Source organism: Coenobita brevimanus, chromosome 85 (genome assembly GCF_032717465.1).
Source record: "Coenobita brevimanus isolate Jiangsu-jjx chromosome 85, ASM3271746v2, whole genome shotgun sequence".
NCBI classification, from domain to species: domain Eukaryota; kingdom Metazoa; phylum Arthropoda; class Malacostraca; order Decapoda; family Coenobitidae; genus Coenobita; species Coenobita brevimanus.
The window spans coordinates 3,947,555-3,967,500 of record NC_137038.1 but is presented as its reverse complement, the minus strand read 5'-3'; the positions used below and the strand labels follow the sequence as shown (position 1 = coordinate 3,967,500).

Sequence of the window (19,946 nt, the reverse complement as noted above, 5' to 3'; positions counted from 1 at the left end):
GTTCTAATTACGCAAACTAATTTTTGTAACAAGTTTACATACAGTATTTATATTTCTGAATTAAACCGAGAAATTGGTACTGTAAATTTTTACTGTTCAAGGAGAGGGAATAATTTCCTTTTTCCCCTCACTGATCATTTCCATTTGTAGACTAATAGTCACTGGTCGTAATTAATTGCTTTAATGTAGTGACTATTTTATTCTTGATATCCAGATAATTTTATTCTATTTAGGGTATATTTCTCAAACTGGATTTGTTAGATATAGCCCTCATTCACATTTTCATAATAAAGGCCCTTCTTAAGTTGAATAGAAATTCTCAAGAAATAGAAATAGCTAATTAAAAAGATCTCCCCAGATTCAGATGGTGTAGGAAATATACCAGTGTGGTTGCAGCAGTATGATAGTTAACAGCAGTGTGGTGTTACCCTTGTATTCTTGAACCAGTGTGTCACATTGTTTCCCAAGTGATGCTTCACTATTTTGGTTTAACAAGACTGACAGGATCCAACGGCCATTAGGTTGATCTGCTTGCTGAGAGACTGTATGGCTGGTACAGGGCTGTCAGGCCCTAAATTATCATTTTTGTAATCACATCATTGATAGCAAGATAGTCTGCAAAATTTATTCAAGTTTTGGTACAAGCCACATGATTGCAGAAGTCTTGGCAATGCTATACTCTATTCAAAACTATTAATTGCAGTAGATATAAGATGCTAATGCAGCTTTCACTTCTTTCACAAATTTTTCTTAGACAGATTCATAAATTTTAAAGGTTTTTAAATGGTAAATGGTCTTGTTTTATGCAGTGATCTGATCTTGGTGTTACACAGGGTTAAAAACATTGTAGCACTGACACCTAGTTTGAATTATTGTGGTTTACCTCAAACTGCTGTATTCATTGTAAGCCACACCCCCACTGTACACGTAGGCAACACACCCTGTACTATGTAACCACAGCACCCCTGCTCCCTCCTCAGACTGCCTTCCACAGCCCAGCCAGCCAAGACTCCCCCAAAATCAAAGAAAAGGTAGGACTGAGGGTGTTACCCAATTCTTTCTGCTGACCATCGAGAAATTTTGAAGTTTGGAAGTCATGTCATAGGATGCATTTGATGTTATTGGTTTAACAAGGATGTATTGCCTGTTTACACCCAGAAAGTGGAAACTTTCTGAAGAACATCTGCAGTTGCTACAATTCAGGGCAGTTTCCTATGGGTGAAGTGGGAAATACTGTACTGTCCATAAGATATGGCAGTACTGTATGGCAACACTTGCATATTCCAGGTATTCAATCCTTATTGATATAAATACTGTCAGCAGTTACATTCTGCATATTATACTGTTCCAAATTTCTCAAGAGTACTAGCTACCTGGTCACAGTCATAGTATTCGTTCTGCCTCTGCAATGTCAGAGTGAAGCCCCTCTCCTCCCTTCACTAGCACTGTACACAGACTCCCCAGACCAGCATTGTGCAGTCCAGGCTTATACACACCTTAGGTTTATTATTGGTTGCTCATTTCTTTATTTTTTAAATAACTCAGACATAGTTTTATATTTTGTTGTTAATTTCTATTGTAGTGTTATAATAGTTTTCTGTGGCTTTTATGTTTGCATGCTGGTACACTTGATCTGCATTCTGTTTGTTTTAGTCTTCTATGCATTTGATTGTTGATTTAGAATTATGGTTACTGTGTAATAATACAGCACAACACTTCCTTTGTTAGTTGTTAATTGATGATATTAAAAACATTTTCATGTAGTTAACCAAACACTTGCATAACATGGGAGACATGTCTTCATTTTTTTTTTTTTTTTTTTTTTTTTTTTTTTTTTTTTTTAATACTCTGAATTAAACTGCAATCTGTTAGGGGTTTACCTTGTGGAGGATATTACACGCTCTAGTGTGTAGTGGAGGTGTGGGAACTGGTGACTGAGTATAATCTGTGCATGGTAGAACCTAGTGATTGAAACTAAAGGATGCTGCCGGATGGTGAGTCTGGCCGGCTCTGGGATGATCCTGCATTGTTATAAATCCTTCAGATCCATGCCTGTTCCTCTCCAATGCCCGACATCATATCCCAGAATGAGGGAAAACCATCTTTCAACAGTACTATACAGTAGTATAGTCACTTCGTCACTAATTCGTTTATATTTCATTTATTCTTTCAAGCTGTCTAATTTGTGTTTGACATCTTGTTAGCCTTCTGTACTTTACTTTCAGTAGCCTACACCATTAAGTTAGTAAATCTAATTTTCAGTTATGCATCAGTTATTTCCTCATGAATTAACAGATTTGTGGGTTTATCATATTCACTATCCATTTTTTTTTTTTTTTTACTTATATGTATTCTAACTGTTCCAAGAAATTCAGTACAAAAATGAACAAATTACGGTAGATAATTTTGAGTTGGATTTTTGACACCAAGTATTTTGACTTTCTTTTCTTTTGTGTTTGTGTGTGTGTGTGTGTGTGTGTGTGTGTGTGTATATATATATATATATATATATATATATATATATATATATATATATATTATAGATTGCCTCTATCAGATACGTTTATGTGGAGCTACAGAACGTGGTGAATGTTTTTGACGTATCGGATAGAGCCAGAATTCCAAGGGCTTGAATGATGAGTGAATGGAAGTGTGGCCCATTGGATTGGGCAAATTTGGGCTGTCTGGACATTGTTACTCCTCACCTTGCTCTAGGGTGGGAAAGGAGGTCTGGATGATGATGATACAGTACATAGAGATATCCACACGTTTTTTTATGGTTTATCTTGATTTTTTCCCCTTAATTTATTTGTCCAGCCTCATTTTTCCTCACATCGTTAGATTGTCTTTGATCTAAATTATTTTGAATCTGTACAGGTGTACTGTATATGTTTCTATCCATTTCTGTTTTCTTAATTTCCATCATCCCCATTCTCTTTGATGTCTTTTATTTATTTATTTTTATTATTATTATTTTTTTTAGCTTCCCATCTTTTCTTCTTATACTAGCCAGTCTCTTTGGTCCTCCAAGTTAATTACTTGCCAATCTTTTCCACGTGTCTATATACCTGATAATTCTTTTTCTCCTGCAATTCTCTTCTAATACAAGCACGGTTCTCGTTTCGCAGCTTCCAATACCATCTAGGTCCTATGTCCCCTCTTTCTCTCCTGATACCAGGTAGATTCTCATCCTTCTGTCCAAATACCAAATGGGTTCTCTTTCCCCTTCTCTGCAAATACAAACTGGGTTCTCTCTCTCACTTTTTTTCCTAATACAAGGTAGGTTCTTTTCCTCTTTTATCTCTGGTTCTTATACAAGATAGGTTCTTTTGTCTCTGTATACTCTCTCTCTCTCTCTCTCTCTCTCTCTCTCTCTCTCTCTCTCTCTCTCTCTCTCTCTCTCTCATTCCCCCTGTGTACTATTCAATGTACCTTATTTCCTCAGAGGTACCCCCTCACCAGTCTCTTCATACCATCTAATTCCTTTCTTTCTCCACTTTTCTTTGTACCTGCCATTACCTTTCTAACAGGTAGTTCCTCTGTTTCCATTTCATTATACACTGTGGTTCCTGTCGTCTCCATTTTGTCTTGCTAGGTATTTATCTGGTACCCATACCATTAACTGTCCACCACCATTCCCATAGTACGCCTAAGAAACCCCGAGGGAAGAAAGCGGCGGCAGCGGCGGCTGCAGCAGACGGTTCAGCCCTACCAATTGACACCGGCACTGGGGCCCCTCCTGCAGCACTGATGGATCCGGCCGTGGCACCCCCCGGCACTCCCCTCGACCCCACCAAGGTACTCGACAAGCTTTCACACGTTTCCATTCCTCAGCTGAAGCCCATACCATTTCTGCCATTGTAATTTTCAACAACTCTTCTTCTTTATGCTGGATTATCAAACAGTCATGTTTACCACCACTCTGCTCCAGTTATTCCCAGTCATCTCATTTTCATAATGTTTTTTCCATTACATCCCCCCCCCCCTCTCTCTCTCTCTTCCGGTATATATATATTCAGTAAAAGTCCTCCAAATTTTATCTTTAATTTTTCAGGTTGACCCAGCCACTGGTCTGCCACTAGGGTCTGCCTCCACTCCCATCATCAAAACCAAAGGGGAAAAGAGACCCCGAGTGAAGAGTTCTGCCTCCACTAAAAGGAGACCTTCTGCCAAGTGAGTTAGTTCTCTATTCCAGGTTCAGGAGTTCTCAGTTGCATGTGCTGTTGAAAAGAAAGAATAAAAATAAAAGAGTATCTTGAAGTGGAGGTTGTAGGAATTCCAGTGCACTTTTAATAATTTGAAGGTATTTTTCAGTTGTCTCAGGTATAAAGGTTGTCCATATAGTATACAGTATATCCATATAGTATACAGTATTGTATTTCTACTTTGAGTATTTTTTAGTTCATTCTTAATGATAAGGTTTCTTATTAACTTCCTTCTCTCAACCAGGTTGTTGCTAAACTTCAAGAGGAAGCGGAAGAGGAAGGGCTCAGAATCTGACTTCTCTGAGTCAGAAACTGGTGGTGGTGGTGGGAAGGATGAGGATGATGCTAACAAACGTCGCTCGGGCCGCAACACACTCAGGAAGAAGTATGTTGATGAACTGGACATCAATCTGTCTGATGATGACCACCTACTGATCAACAAGAACAAAGGTGATGGGACGGGTTCTTCCGGTGGGGACCCTCAGAGTGTGTCAGATCTGGCGGCTGCGTACATGGGTCAAGACATGGACGAGGGTGGCGGAAACAAGGCCAACATTATTTACGTGGTGAGGCATACCCAAATTGTTGACCTTTAACCCACTGAATCTGGCTGACTATACTTATTCCACCTTAACTTGGCCCAGATTTTTGTCCTTTTGTGGCTTATTTCACATAAGACAGTGGTGTGGCTATGCATACCTTGTGTAACATGTGACTTTCAGTACTGTATATTCAAATTTTTTGATCAAACTGTATTCAAGATAGAGAGGTGGCAATTTAGGCCAAAGTTAAAGTAAGAAGAGTATTGGCAATTTTGGCCAAAGTTAAAGGAAGAAGAAGAGTATTACTGTTTAGTTTATTTTTGCTGCTACCAGATGATTTTATTCAGCTTGGGAAAGGCCTGTCAAATTAAAGGGGGTTGTTAAGGGTGTATGTAACCCTCCAAGCCAAAGAATCTACCATAAGCTGAATAAAATTGTCTGGAGAGTGCAGGAATAAAATGATAGACATTCCCGGACTCGTTGGATTAAGCCTACCCTTTCATGTCATCATTCTTACCTATCCCTTTGTAATACAGGGAGTTCAGGTACCAGGATAAGAAGAACATTAAACTTTGATCTGTAAGCCTTAAAGTATGTTGACATCATTTTGTTGTATGCCTTCTAATATCAGATGATTATATTCAGCATGACACACCCCAGATAGTGAAGCAGTTAATGCTAACTATATGTTTTTAACCCCATACTATTAAAGATCTTATCTAAAGCAGGCAGTTGCATGAGAGGTATTCATACTGAAATACTGTAATAAGTTTTGAAGACACACTACAAATTCCACATAAAATGGAAATTGGCTGAAAAATTGTATTATTTTTGTTTTGCAATTTATCTGTTTTCCTTGGTGGCATGTCTAAATGTTATTATTAGATAGATAGCTTAAGCTTCATGAAAGTCCCGGTAGTAGATACAGTTGACCTTGTCCATGTTTTAACTAGTGCTGTACTGATTTGATGAAGTATTAATGATGATGTACTAATGTATGTCAAACCTGCTGTATGCACATTTATCCATTACGTATGTGGGAATATGATCCATGGATTTCCAATAAATAAGTCATCAGAATATAGCAGCAACAAATGGTAGATGACCATCTGATAGCTTAATTCAAAACTGTTTATATATTTCCCCCTCACTTTATCAGTAGGTGGGAAATAAAGGTCAGGATGATGATGATGATGAATATCATCATAATGATGATGATTCCTGTATCTTCCAGGCCCCAAACACGGAAGACACAATGGTAGTCCAGTGCATTCTGAGCATGAGGATGGGTCAGAGGGAGGTAGAGAGCGATACCGAGGATGAGCAGGAAGAGAAAAATGAAGAGGCGGCAGCAAAGAGCAAAGAGGAAGGGGAGGAGGAAAAAAAGAAAGAGGAGGAGAAGAAGGAGGAGGAAGAAGAGAAGACAGAAGAGAAGAAAGAAGAGGGAGAGTCAGAGGAAAAGAAAGAAGAGCCAGTGAAGAAGGAGGGAGAAGAAGAGGGGGAAGAAAGTGGGGAGAAGGAGGAAGGTACCAGTAAGTGTCTTGATATCATTTGTTAACTGTTCTCATCTTTAGTTGCAGATATTAACCATTTCAGGATAGTGAGTGAGAGCAGTGGAAATGAGTTATTTAAGAGGAGCCTGTGGAGTCACATGGAGAGACAGGCTGACAAATAAGGATATAAAGGAGCGTTGTGTGGATGTGGATGTAATAGGAAGCATTAGGAGAAATACACTGAGGTGGTTTGGCCATGTGGAGAGGATGGAGGGTGAAAGACTGACGAAGAGAATGTATGTGAGTGAAGTGGAGGGGGGAAGAAGGAGGGGGAGGCCGAGGATGAGATGGAGGGATGGGGTGGAGAGGTATATGAGAGACGGGGGTGTGAGTTGGGAGCGGGGCAGTGAAATGGCGGGGGACAGGGCAATGTGGAGGCGATTTGTTTGTGGCCACCATGAACGGTATTGAGGCGTCTGGCAATAGATAGATAGATAGACTTTCTTTGTACAATAGTTTTGCAACTTCCTGGTAATTCTGTTCAGCTTAGAGGGAAATTTTCATGCTGTGTGGGTTAGAAATTAACTTTATATCCGTCCGTCCATCCATCATCCAATCCCTTGTCGTTCCATGAGAAGCGTAGGAGCCCGGGGCCAGGCAAGTTGGTCCTGACATGTAAGATGAGAGTGACCAGCCTCACTCATCCCTGTGTGGCAATGTATGAGCAGTAAACCCCAACCACCCCATGGATATTAACCTACACAGGCTCAGTCCGATAGGAGCACTTTAATTACTCACCAAACCACCAGGTGCCATAATTTGGTCATATGTTTGCCACCCAGCTTAGTGAATGGTTTCCTGGTACAGGAAACCATTTGGCTTGTCACTCAGTGTAGAGTCATCCATAAGCAGAAGAAAGAGGAAAGATTGAAGGAATGAAAGACAGAAGAGGGAGTGTAAAGTCACCCGTAGGCAGAAGGAAGAGGAAAGAATGAAGGAAAGATGGAAGAGGAAGGAAGGAAGAGAGGAAAGGGGAGACACCCAAAGCAGCAGTGCATCGAGTGAGTGGATGTTGAGCACCCCCACCTAATATTAGTAAACTTTAAGAGAGGTCTTTCATTTGATGATGGTAAGACTTTTATGATGACAGAGATTTTTAGCATGCATTATTATGGATTTCTGATGCTGTGTCTTGTGAGTGATGGTATTAAGAAAAGAAACTCCTTTGTATGTCAGCTTAATTCCATGACCCACCTTCCTCTCTCATGTACTCAATCACTTTTGTCATTTCCCCTTGTTCTCAGTGTAGTCCATTTCATTGTGCAGTACAGTTGGGCACCAAGTATCACCGCATCCGGTTTGGCGAAATGAACTTTTGCGGCAGCCATCAAATATTCCAGTGTTTGTGCATTCGTGGGGGGGGGGGGAGTGCCCTCCAGCACCACAAGTTTTGAATTCTTGCCATGGTGACGCCAGTGCCAACACTCTGGTTTGGCCTGTTTTCCCGCACGTTTTCAGCGTGTCCACAAGTTGAGTGTTAAACTCCTGCGCTCTTGATTAGTAATTGACAGAAATATGCCATCTTGTGCTTCAAGTGGAGCCAAAGGTGGACCTGTGATAGTGGAAATTTTGTAAGACGATGTAAACCTGGAACAGCTGGCGGTAAAGGGAAGGCCAAATGACTACCACCGCAATGGAGTGAAAAAACACAAGTATGATGACGAGTTAAAAATAAAATTGTGGCGGAAATGTAGAAAGGTGCTTGTAACTCTGAAATAGCTATGCAAAATATATAATGTGCCAGAGTCGACTGTGGGTAGTATGAGATAACAGCTGAGTGAACTTGAAGCCAGTCAATATTCGGATGTCTTGTACTTAAGTCGGCCAGTTTAAATGTATTTTTCCTAAAGCTATGTCAGTCTGTGATCAGGAAAAAAATGTAGTTTCATTGTGCAATTAGTCACAGAGTGCAACCTTTACCTTGCAGCTGTTGAAAAAAATGATTAGGTTTGATTAGGTTAGGTTAATGTAATTCTTAACCTAATCTAACCTAACCCAACCCAATCATTTTTTTAGGCTGCTGTTGGATAAAGGTCATGTTCCATGATTGCCACCCCCGGAAATTTCAGGAAGAAATAGAATTCAGTATCAGATATAAGTTGTGGAATGTGAGAGGTGTGAATGAGGAGAGCAAGAGGGTGGAAGTGGTGAATGTGTTCAAGAGTGCAAGATATGCTGTGATGGCACTATGTGAAACGAAGATGAAAGGGTGCAAAGTGGGGGAGTGGGTGGGTGTGAAATGTGTAAGATCGATAATGAATGGGAGAGGAAGATGTAAGGATGGAGTTGCTTTGTTGATAAATGAGGTGTGGCAGAGTGGAATGAGAGACTACAAATGTGTCAGCTCGAGGTGTATGTATGTCAAGTTTGAGAAGGAGAAAGTGGCAGTGATTGTAGCATATGCACCGTGTGAGGACAGGAGTGAGAGAGAGAAAGACAGGTTTTGGGATGAGCTGGGTGAAGTAGTAGGAGAAATGCCCAGGAGTTATAAAGTGATCGTGATGGGGGATATGACCGGAAGAGTAGGCACTGGTTTTGAGGATGACATAATGGGTTGTTATGGAGTACCAGGAGAAAATGATTATGGGAATCGACTAAAGGATATGTGTCAGGAGAGGAGGTTGTGCATTTGTAATTCTTATTTCAAACACAAAGATGCACATAAATATGCATGGTATAGAGGAGAGGGGGTTCGTGTGGAAAGAAGCCCGATTGATTACGTGCTCGTCGAGAGGTCGATGATGGGAATGGTTGCTGATACGAGGGCTGTGAGAGAACGATTTGGAGGTCTTTCAGATCATATGATCATGGTATGCAAGATCAAGCTGAGAGGAGTGAGGTGGATCAAGAGAGAGAGGAACAGTCAAGGAGAAAGACTGAAAGTTGAGAAGCTGAGGATCAAAGAAATGGCAGATGATTACAGGACCAAAGTAGAGGACAAGTTAGAATCAATGAACTGGAGTTAATTGGATCTGGACAGCCTGTGGAATGCATATAGGGATTGCTTAGTTAGGAATGCTAAAGTGGTGTGTGGTGTGGCAAGAATATCAACAAAAACGAAGGGTATGGCATGGTGGGATGAGGACGTTGAGGGAGCAGTGGAGGAAAAGAGGAAGAAGTGGCTAAAGTGGTTACAGGATAGGGGTTCAATTGAAATAAGAACTGGGTATATCGAGAGCAAGAAGCACGTAAAGAGACTAGTGAAGAGGAAAAAGAAGGAGGTAAATGATGATCTGGGAAGATAAATGATTGCAAACTACACTGAAAATAGGAAGTTATTCTGGAAAGAGGTGCGGAAATGTAGAAATGAAAGCGGAAAGAAATGGGATGGTGTGAAGGATGCCGATGGTAGGTTACTGACCCATGGAGATGAAGTAAGGACCAGTTTGAAAGAATATTTTGAAAGCCTGATGAATGGGAATAGAGAGAGCAGAGCGGGTGTAAACATGAATGGTTTTGGGGACGTGCAGTGAAGGAATGCAGTGCCAGGAGACGGGACACTCGCACAGGTGAAGAGCGCTGTGAAATGGCTGAAAAATGGGAAAGCAGCTGGAGTTGATGGGGTGTACGCAGAGATGCTTAAGTGTAATGGAGAGAGTGGAATGAAGTGCTTGTTGGGGACATGTAAGAAGGCATGGATGCAGAGTGGAAAAAGGCTGTGATTGTACTCCTGTACAAAAATAAAGGTGAGCGAAGTGAGTGCAAGAATTATCGTGGCATAAGTTTATTGAGTGTGGTAGGGAAGGTATATGGAAGAATTATTATAGATAAAGTAAGAGAGATATCAGAAGTCCTAGTGAGTGATGAACAGGGTGGCTTTAGGAGTGGCAGAGGATGTGTGGATCAAGTATTTGCAGTGAGACAGATAGCAGAGAAGGCTTGTGAGAAGGACCATAAGGTGTTAATGGCATTCATGGATCAGGAAAAAGCATATGACAAAGTAGACAGAGAGGGATTGTGGAAAGTTTTGTGCATGTATGGTGTAGATGGTAAGCTGTTAGGTGCTGTCAAGAGTTTTTGTGATGGTAGCAAAGCATGTGTAAGGGTTAATGGACATCTAAGTGAGTGGTTCATGATCAGTGTGGGCATGCGACAAGGTTGTGTGATGTCCCCTTGGTTTTTCAGTATATGTAAGGATGGGGTGATGCGAGAAGTAAAAACACGGTTAATGGAGAGAGGGATGGAGCTGGTAATCAATGGTGATGGATGGAATATCTCAAATTTGTTGTATGCTGATGATGCAGTACTGCTTGCAAGTACCGGGCAAGAACTTGGTAGGCTAGTGCAGAGTTTTGCTGATATCTGTGAGTGTCGTGCCTTGAGAGCAAATGTAGAGAAGAATAAAGTGATGGTTATTGAGAGAGAAGGTGACTCCCAACATGATATCACTGTGAATGGAGAGAGACTGGAATAGGTGAGAGTTCAAATACTTGGGTACAGTGATAGAAAAGAGAGGAAAATGTGCAAAAGAAGTTGAAAGTAGAGTGACACAAGGAAGAAAAGTGGCTGGTGCAATGAAGGCCTTGATAAAGAGAGAGGCTTGAGAGTTGCAGTTGCATGAGGCTTACATGAGGGAGTGTTAGTACCAACTCTAACATATGGGTGTGAGACTATGGTGTGGCATGAAAATGAAAAGTCAAGAGTAAGAGCAGTGGAGATGGGACTGCTGAGGAATGTATGTGGAGTACAGAGGGTAGATAGGATACAAAATAATGTGATTCGTGAAAGGTGTGGAGTGAGGAAGTCGGTGGACACCAGAATCGAAGAGAGTGTCCTGAGATGATATATTGTCATGTGGAAAGAATGGATAACAATAGAGTGGTAAAAAAGGTATGCCTGAGCGAATTTGAAGGAGGGAGGAGGCGAGGTAGGCCAAGGAGAAGGTGGAGAGATATGGTGGATGAGTGTGTGAGGAAGAGAGGTTTGGCAGTCGATGAGGCTAGGAAACTGACAAGAGATCAAGCTGGCTGGATGAATTTTGTGAGAAGAAGTGCATGATCAGGGATTTTGGCACCTCTTGTGAGCATGGCAGCATCCGAATTGACTCAATCGGGTACGCCATGTGAAGCTGCAAAATGCTTTGAATGTTTTTGGCGTATCCAATAGAGCCAGGATTCTGGGGGCTTGAATGATGAGTGAATGGAAGTGTGGCCTATCTGGCTTGGGCAAGTTTGTGCTGTCTGGACATTGCTACTCCTCACCCTGCACTTGGGTGGGAAAGGAGGTCCGGATGATGATGATGATGATAAATTGCACAATGAAAATATATTTTTTATTGATCAATGGACCAATATAAATTTAGGAAAAATACTTTTTAATTGGCAGATGTACAGGACATTCAAATATTAACCACCAATCTAGCCCTTGTGAAGAAGTATTCTGAACCAGGCGCCGGAGGTAGACCAGTAAAAACTGAAACCGAGTACAATTCAGTTATGCCAGTGGTTGAGCATTATTTGTTACAGTGGTTGAATAGGATGACCCGGGAAGACAATAGTGTGTCAGGGCCCGAAATTCAAGACCAGGCCTGCCTATTTTATGATACAGATGCAAAGAAATGCAACATTGTGTCACCCCCCAGAGTTCACTGCTTCATGGAGTTGGCTACAGAGGTTCAGTGGCAGGTTAATAGCAATCTTTCAGGTAACTTAAGGATGTATTTAAATTAGGAAACACACTAGGGGGGGCCTGTCCCTATTAGCTTATTTCCCATATGGTCAGTGCCCCTACTTTGGCATCACTTTTCACAGTCCCTTTAAGGCGTGAAACCTGGTGCCCTACTGTACGCAGTTCATAATTCTTTAACTTTACATGTGATATTAAAAAATTTTTGGATTCCAGAATTACTGTAGTAGTTAAAAAAGGAAAATTGCTAACATATTCCTTCTTCCACAAATGACCAAAATCAGAGAAAAACGAAGATAGAGTGGAGGAAGTGAAACAAGAAGTGAAGATGGAAGAGAAAACAGAAGAAGATTCAAAGAAAGTAGAAAAGAAGACTCCCAGTAAACCTGCAAAAGTGCCCAAGAAGATAGACATAGAGGAGTTTTTTGTCAAGTATCGGTCCCTGTCATACCTTCATTGTGAGTGGCGCACGGAGGAGGAGCTGCTGAAAGGGGACAAGCGCATAACTGGCAAGATCAAGCGGTTCAAGCAGAAGAGAGCCACAAGCAGCAACCTCTTGGAGTTTGTGAGTAATCCACTAAGGCTTGGGTGTCATGTTGGTGTTATTTTGATGTTGGGGTTTATACATTATTAGTTTGATGTTGGGGTTTATACATGTTTTGCATTGTAAATAAGGGATGAATTTAGTAATCACAACTTTTTTCTCACAGTTACAACTGTACTGTAATTTGAGAGAAACTGGTAAATCATCATCCTAGATAGCAGTTAAATTGGTCAGTTTTTCATTAATTTACTGAGGATACTTGTAATGTAAATTTCCTTTAGGCTATATGTATCCTGAAGGACTTCAGAAAAACTACCACTTCAGGGTGTGCAGCACGATCATTTAATGAGTATTTATGAAGAGTTGATCTATACTTTATAGTATCCTTGTGAAAAGAAGCTTGAGTGAGAAAAGGCAGTGTGTGTGAGATGGAGGGGGGAGCAGGTCATTGAAGATTGAGAATGAAGTGGAGAGATGGAGTGGAGAGGTATCTGTTGGAGAAAGGTGCGAATTGGAGAGAGCATAGCCTGATGGTGGAGGAGACATGGAGACAAATCATTTGTGGCTTCCCCTTCTGGAATTAAGGTGTCTGGCTGTTGATAGATTTCTTTTCAGTGTGAACTAGTAATGGTCGCATACCAATAACCGTAGTAACATTTTGGTGTCATCCATAACAGTTGGAGGAGGAAGCCTTCAACCCTGACTACACTGAGGTTGATCGCATCCTGGATATGACAGAGGCCATTGACCCCAGCACTGGCAAGAATGTCAAGCATTACCTGGTCAAGTGGAAGGCCCTGCCATATGAGGACTCTACATGGGAGCTGGAAGAAGATGTGGACACCTTAAAGGTGAGTGATGGCGCAAAGACAGGCAAGTGGATATTGAACTATATAATTGATTGGAAAGAAGAAAAAAATGTGCATATGGTCGTGCCCATGGGGTGGAATCATGATTCGTGGGGCATAAAAGAAGAATGAGTGTGTGGTCTACTTCTCTGGTCATGCTGTTGATTTGTCCTCCCTCAGTTATGTTTTCATTTTCCTTGCCTTCTGAAACCTACTGTATTCTTATCTGGAAAAAAGTGGGGGGGCAATAATGATGATAGATGAGAAAAAGGATGGATGGATAATTGAGAATTGTTGGATTGAAATTAAGATCTAGTTATACACCAGAATACCGTAAATGTTGTTTTTCACTATATAATAAAGTCTTCCATGTAATTATGACAATATTATAAATTGTGAGAAACTCAAACCAACTGTATGAGTGGCAGTGGAACTTTAATAGGCATCTGGTCTTTGATTACTGCGCACAGAGGCAAAGTCAGCATTATAATAGTCAACAGATAATGAAAACTTCCCCCCCTCCATCAGATTCAGGCATTCATGACCTACAAAGATCCACCCCCGAAGTCAGAGTGCAAAGTGAAAAAGCGCCCCAAGCCCAGTGAATGGAAGAAGCTGGAAGCTTCACCAGAATACAAGAACAACAACTCACTGCGAGAATATCAGCTGGAGGGGCTCAACTGGCTCAACTTTTCATATTATAACTCGTACGTACTTTGCTGTTTTGTTTCTGGAGCTTTTGCTGTTTCCATTGTATAAGAAGTAATTAACCCTTTAATATGATGGTGCTTTATTTTATTTTAACAACCTGCATACAGTTTTATTCAGTAAAAAAAAAAAAAAAAAAAAAAAATGCCTCTCCAAATGTATCATGATAGATCCACATGTTATTACTTTTCAGTTTCAGATTATATTTTATGTGAAGAACCAACATTTACTCCTCACAGACGTAACTGCATCCTAGCAGACGAGATGGGTTTGGGTAAAACCATCCAGTCCCTGACGTTTATAGACTCCTGCTGCAAATATGGTATACGGGGGCCCTACCTCATTATTGCTCCACTCTCCACTATACCCAACTGGCAGCGGGAGTTTGAGAGCTGGACTGATCTCAACATTATTGTCTACCATGGATCGTAAGTTTAACACCAAGAGTTAACTAGTTTTAAGTGTCATCTCTTGTGTATGAACTAGCTCTGCATTTTTGAGGGCACTCATGATAGTTGTTATACCGTACTGTACGTATGCTTTTCCCTTTTCTTTCTGGTTAGGCATAATTTTTTTAGAGTCTTAGTCTTTCTTTACTAGGGTTTTATAGTTTATTTTGATCAGTGAATTAGTCTGTTACTTTTTGGTGTTGCAGAGTGATTATTTATGGGTAGATGTACGGTTCAAAACTGTCTTCATGTTGTTTGTTGGAACAATTGTGTCCCACACCATAAGCAGTTTGGGTGTAATTTGGTAAAGGAGATTTGTTTTTGCAGGAAGGAGAAGGAATGGGGAGTTTCACAGTCTTTCTGTCTCTTGTTTTATCACTAAAGGTAGATCTGAGTTGCAGGGGTGCTGATTGTGTTAGTGGAATCATCTACGATTTTATCATAAGTTCATCAGTCAGTTTACCCTCTTTTCTCTAATCACATTTTCTTCTCCTACCATCACAGCCAAGCAAGCCGCAACATGATCCTTGAATATGAGATGTACTACAAAGATGAGAAAGGCCAGCGCATCGCTAATGTCTTCAAGTTCAATGTTCTAATTACGACCTTCGAGGTGATCATCTCTGACTGCCTGGACCTCAAGGAGATACACTGGCGCTGCTGTATTATTGATGAGGCTCACAGGCTCAAGAATAGGGTACGTAAATTTAATGAATATGTACTGGATCAGAGGCCTAGAAGATATTTTTGTCCCAAGAGCAGGATAATGCATTTGTCGGAGTAATTTATACAGTATTTAATCTTTTATATTTTCCAACATCTTGTGTATCCAAACCCATGAACAGGATGGTTATTTTTGAGATGTCATGAAACCCTGTGGCTTGTCATAATAATGTACGAAAGAATGGTCTGAACGTTTATGAAATGGCAACAGTTGGCTTTGGAAGACTGATTTCTGAAGAATGTCATCGTAAAGTGATGCACTTGACAAGTAGGCTATTGCACCTTTTTTATTTCATGATTGGCTCTGCCTGGTAGGTATTGCAATTGTAAAGAATTCTGTACTGTAATTTTATTGTCTGTCCTGTGGAATGACGGTTGATGCTTATGAGGCATATCCTCCATTTGGTTTGTACCAACCCCTTGACTTCTTCAGTTCAGTGATTTTACTTTCCTCTTGCTACCAGAAGATTATCATATGCAGAGGTTGAATGTTTGGGAACTTTTGTTGGGGGAGGGTGGATGACAGTCTAGAGAGAGGGGCGGGTATTGGAGAAGTCTAAAGCAAGAGATCAACAAATGTAACAAGCATCTCTTTTGGCCACAGAACTGCAAGCTGCTGGAAGGGCTTCGTCTGATGTTCCTGGAGCATCGTGTCCTGCTGTCAGGGACACCGCTACAGAACAATGTCACAGAGCTCTTCTCTCTCCTGAATTTCCTTGAGCCCACTCAGTTCTCATCACAAGAGTCCTTCCTACAGGTCAGTCCAGGTTGAATCATTTGAGTCTGGTTATCCTAAGTTAATAGTTAAATGGCAATGGCCAGTCCCATTTAACCATTTTCATGGTGTACGGTAGTAAGGTGAGGCTAGGCCCCCCCCCCCCTGTGATCTCATACATTAACTGTAGATTACATCCTACTTACTTTGGTGGTATTACATTCACCTCTTGAGTTTCAGCCTTTGGAATGCTGTCACTGTCTGGGGCATTTTAACCATTAAACCACCATTTTGTGTTTGCGTGCATGCCTGCGGGTGCGCACATGTGCATGTGCACCTAATCCAGTAGCCTTGTCTTGGACCCCCTTTAACCACCTGGATGGAGGTAGTATGGATTTTAGCTGTTATTATTAATTTTTTTCATGCCAAATGGCCTTGTGATAAAGTTCATCTAGTTGGTGTTCATTCATTCCTTAACCGTACTGCTAAGTAATCATATCAGTTAACCCATGCAGTGTATTGATAGTTTATTTTCCTCAACCACCACTTTACAATTTACATCAGGTTTTGGGAGACCTTGTTTAGTGAAGGGACTAGAATCAGTTATCGCTAGAATTTACTCTGGCCACCACCTGATAGGGGCCTTTTTAGCTTAGACCAGGCTATCATAGTGAATGAGCAGTTTCATCTAAAAATTGCTAACGCCATCCAGTGACATAAGCCAGTTGGCTTACTTGTCAGATTGATCAGTTTAATTCCTTTTTTTTTTTTATAGTATAATTGCCTTTTTATTTCTGTTACCTCCAGAGGATTTTATTCATTGCTTTAATGGAAATTGATATTGACCCCTTCTTCCTAAGAGGTTGTTATCATGATGATGATGAAGAGATCATTAAATATAAATAAAAAAATAATTTCACTGAAGGGTAAGTGTCTCTCTAATAATCGTCCATCCATCCTGTCTTCCTTCAATTTTTCTTTCCATCAGTACTGTACTCCCTTTCTTACATCCTTCCATCTAACTAGCCACACACCCATACAGGAGTTTGGTAAGCTGGAGACAGAGGACCAGGTAACAAAACTACAGGCTCTGTTGAAGCCCATGATGCTGCGGCGTATGAAGGAGGATGTGGAAAAGAGCCTCGCACCTAAGGAGGAAACCATCATTGAGGTTTGTAGTAGCTTTAGAGTTTTACTGTATTTGGCCTGCTGTACCAGTCTGTGAGCTTAGAGCTTTGGGAAGTACTACTGTAAGTTGCATATAAAGTTGACTGTATAATGTTTATAGCATGGGCTGATTAATGTGCAGAAGTACTGTTGATGTACTTAATCTTTGGTGTATTCCTCTAATTCTCAGTTCCCTCATAAAAGTATCACATCTACAATGTCAGTAGGTTGACCTACTTGTATAAAGGTAATGTTGTTCCGTAATTTCGGGCGTATTCCTAAATTTAATGTAGTAACTGTCGTTCTTTTCCATTTTTAACTGACTTCTATGATGTTGGTAGGTTGAGTTGACAAACATCCAGAAGAAGTACTACCGAGCCATCCTGGAGCGCAACTTTGACTTCTTGGTGAAGGGCGCCACCTATGCCAATGTGCCCAGCCTCATGAACACCATGATGGAGCTGCGCAAGTGCTGCCTCCACCCATACCTCCTCAATGGTTGGTATTTTTTCACGTCATTGTGACCTCATGTTTTTTATGGAGAGGGAGTAAACTAGGTTATATTAATTATTGTTGTGAAGTGACATCACATTGAGGGGGAAGGGAATGGATGACTGAGTTTGCTTGATTTGAAGGGAATACTGGCCCATCCTGAGGTGGGGAAATAATTCTGGATTATGATGATGATGATGATGATGGGGGGGAGGGGGGAATAATGGCCTCATCATAGCCTGGTTAGGTTAGCTTCTGTCTGTGGGTAGAGAACCTTCAGATGGTAGAGGATGAAGTTTGAGAGTAATGTTAGGATGAGGGTCAAACAAGTACAAGGTACAGATGATGAAATGGAATTTTGTGGTAATATACAATGCTGAGGTGTAGGTTTGATTATTGGATTCTTATGGGTAGGTGTTTGTTTGTAGTTATCCACCCCACTGTTTCATTGGTAGTTACTGGGACTTAAACCCATGTCACTGTTCTACGAACAGGAGGCCAGTACCAAATTGACCAAGCTGCTCTTACTGAGCAGACCCATCAGTCACAAGCAAGCAGTCACACGTGCAGGGCTGTCACATGCAGTGAACCAAAGTTCCCTTGTAGATATTGTCTAACCACAGCGAGGCATGGAAGTGTGGAGGTTTGGTTCCTGGATAGACACCACATTTGCATCTCTCCATCCAGTTACTAGGGGGACCCTAGCAGACTCTCCATCACTATTATTTGGTTATATGGTTACCACCCAGGACTGCATATGGTTTCCTGGTTACAGGAAACCAGACTCACAAAAAGAATAATAAAGGTGTTGGAAGAATTAGGCAGTGTACATCAAATGAGTGGACGGTGGTTGCCACCACCTACAATCATGACCATCTCGGTAAGATCCATATGACACCCCCCCCCCCCAGTATTGTAACTCATCTATATTTCCTTTCATTTTATCTTCCGTTTATTCATCAAAGTAAAAAGCTTTTATGTTAATGCTAAGTTGCCTCCTGGGAGCTTTCCCACAGGAATAAGACATAACAAATTATTAGCAATACTCTATGAGACAAATTCATATTAGAGCTCCCAATTATGTGTCACCCCCTCAAAAAGTGTAATAGTAAAATATAACTGGGCAGTGGAGCTGTGATTGGTTTTGTCAGTGTCACCACATGAAGGTGTCATTTTCCAGCACCAGGTTACCAGTGTGATGATTAACAGTTTTAAAGGAATGATTTTCAGTATTTCTGTGCTGTTATAATATAGTGATGAGGGTTAATACCAGATTGGTTCCTGAAGTAGCATTGATGATTTCTTAAAAGGTAGCAGATTCATGTGACATACAGAAGTAACATTTTTCCATTTCTGCACTGCAGACCTTTATGAGGCACAATGAAGATTTGCACAGGCCAGTCTGTAAGCCTTATATGAGTTAGTTTACATTAGTTATAAAACATTGGCTTATGGGAGGCAAAATACCTTTCAAAGAATCAGCCCAGCCTCGGTAAAAGCAGATAGAGATGTATGGTTTTCTTCACAGTATCTCATTCTTAAGTGGGAAAAAATTGTGGATAATGATGAAATATAATGGTTTTTGTCTTTCACTATTCCACAGGTGCTGAAGATGCCATCCAACAGGACTACCGAGACTCCCACCCAAACTACACTAGTGAGGGGGATATATATTACCAAGCTCTCATCAACTCGTCAGGCAAGATGGTTCTTGTAGACAAGCTGCTGCCAAAACTTAAAGATAATGGACACAGAGTATTAATATTCTCACAGATGGTCAAACTCTTGGACATTCTTGAAGACTACCTCATTTTTAGAAAGTGAGTCTGAACATTTATATACTGGAGTATGATGTACAGTTCAACAATTAACCTTTGGACAGTATGAAGTTATCCTGTGACAAGTAGAATCACCTGAAGCTAGTTAGTTTTAAGGTGGGAGGAGGCATGGTAGGCCAAGAAGAAGGGGGATTGATATGAGGGAAAGTGAGATATGGAAGTTGGAGGATAACAATAATTTGACAAGTGATCAAAGTGGATAATTGAAATACTGTATTGAAGTATATATGAAGATGCTCATGGTTATTTGATTCTCAGTCGAATTAATAACCCACAGATAAAGAAATAATAATAGTAATAAAAGTGGTGTTTTTATTGTGAAGCCAAGGTTTCAAATGTTAGCATGATGTGTGGAAGGTTGTGTGGCCCATTTACCTGAGCCTGCTATTTGATGATTGTTGAATGTATGTGTTTAAGGTTTCTATGTTGCTAGAAAATCCTACCTAACCCATTCACTTAACTTGAAATTAGGTTTGGGATAATGATGAAGTTTGTTGTGAATAAATCTGCCTTGAAATATTTGTCTTTACTAAAATG

At 40.7% G+C, this 19,946-nt stretch overlaps 1 protein-coding gene across 1 annotated transcript in view; it reads left to right on the top strand.

Moving 5' to 3' along the window:
• The window catches only part of LOC145410369 (uncharacterized), a 112,147-nt gene that overhangs the window by 69,366 nt on the left and 22,835 nt on the right, over nucleotides 1-19,946 (top strand). The window contains exons 4-18 of the mRNA XM_080280520.1: nucleotides 981-1,031; nucleotides 2,045-2,050; nucleotides 3,645-3,798; nucleotides 4,055-4,173; nucleotides 4,450-4,771; nucleotides 5,982-6,279; nucleotides 12,210-12,490; nucleotides 13,147-13,320; nucleotides 13,846-14,024; nucleotides 14,265-14,453; nucleotides 14,979-15,171; nucleotides 15,802-15,954; nucleotides 16,955-17,083; nucleotides 17,421-17,577; nucleotides 19,175-19,391. Coding sequence (XP_080136646.1) covers nucleotides 981-1,031; nucleotides 2,045-2,050; nucleotides 3,645-3,798; nucleotides 4,055-4,173; nucleotides 4,450-4,771; nucleotides 5,982-6,279; nucleotides 12,210-12,490; nucleotides 13,147-13,320; nucleotides 13,846-14,024; nucleotides 14,265-14,453; nucleotides 14,979-15,171; nucleotides 15,802-15,954; nucleotides 16,955-17,083; nucleotides 17,421-17,577; nucleotides 19,175-19,391 — 2,622 coding nt within the window. The remainder of the gene's footprint in view (nucleotides 1-980; nucleotides 1,032-2,044; nucleotides 2,051-3,644; nucleotides 3,799-4,054; nucleotides 4,174-4,449; nucleotides 4,772-5,981; nucleotides 6,280-12,209; nucleotides 12,491-13,146; nucleotides 13,321-13,845; nucleotides 14,025-14,264; nucleotides 14,454-14,978; nucleotides 15,172-15,801; nucleotides 15,955-16,954; nucleotides 17,084-17,420; nucleotides 17,578-19,174; nucleotides 19,392-19,946) is intronic.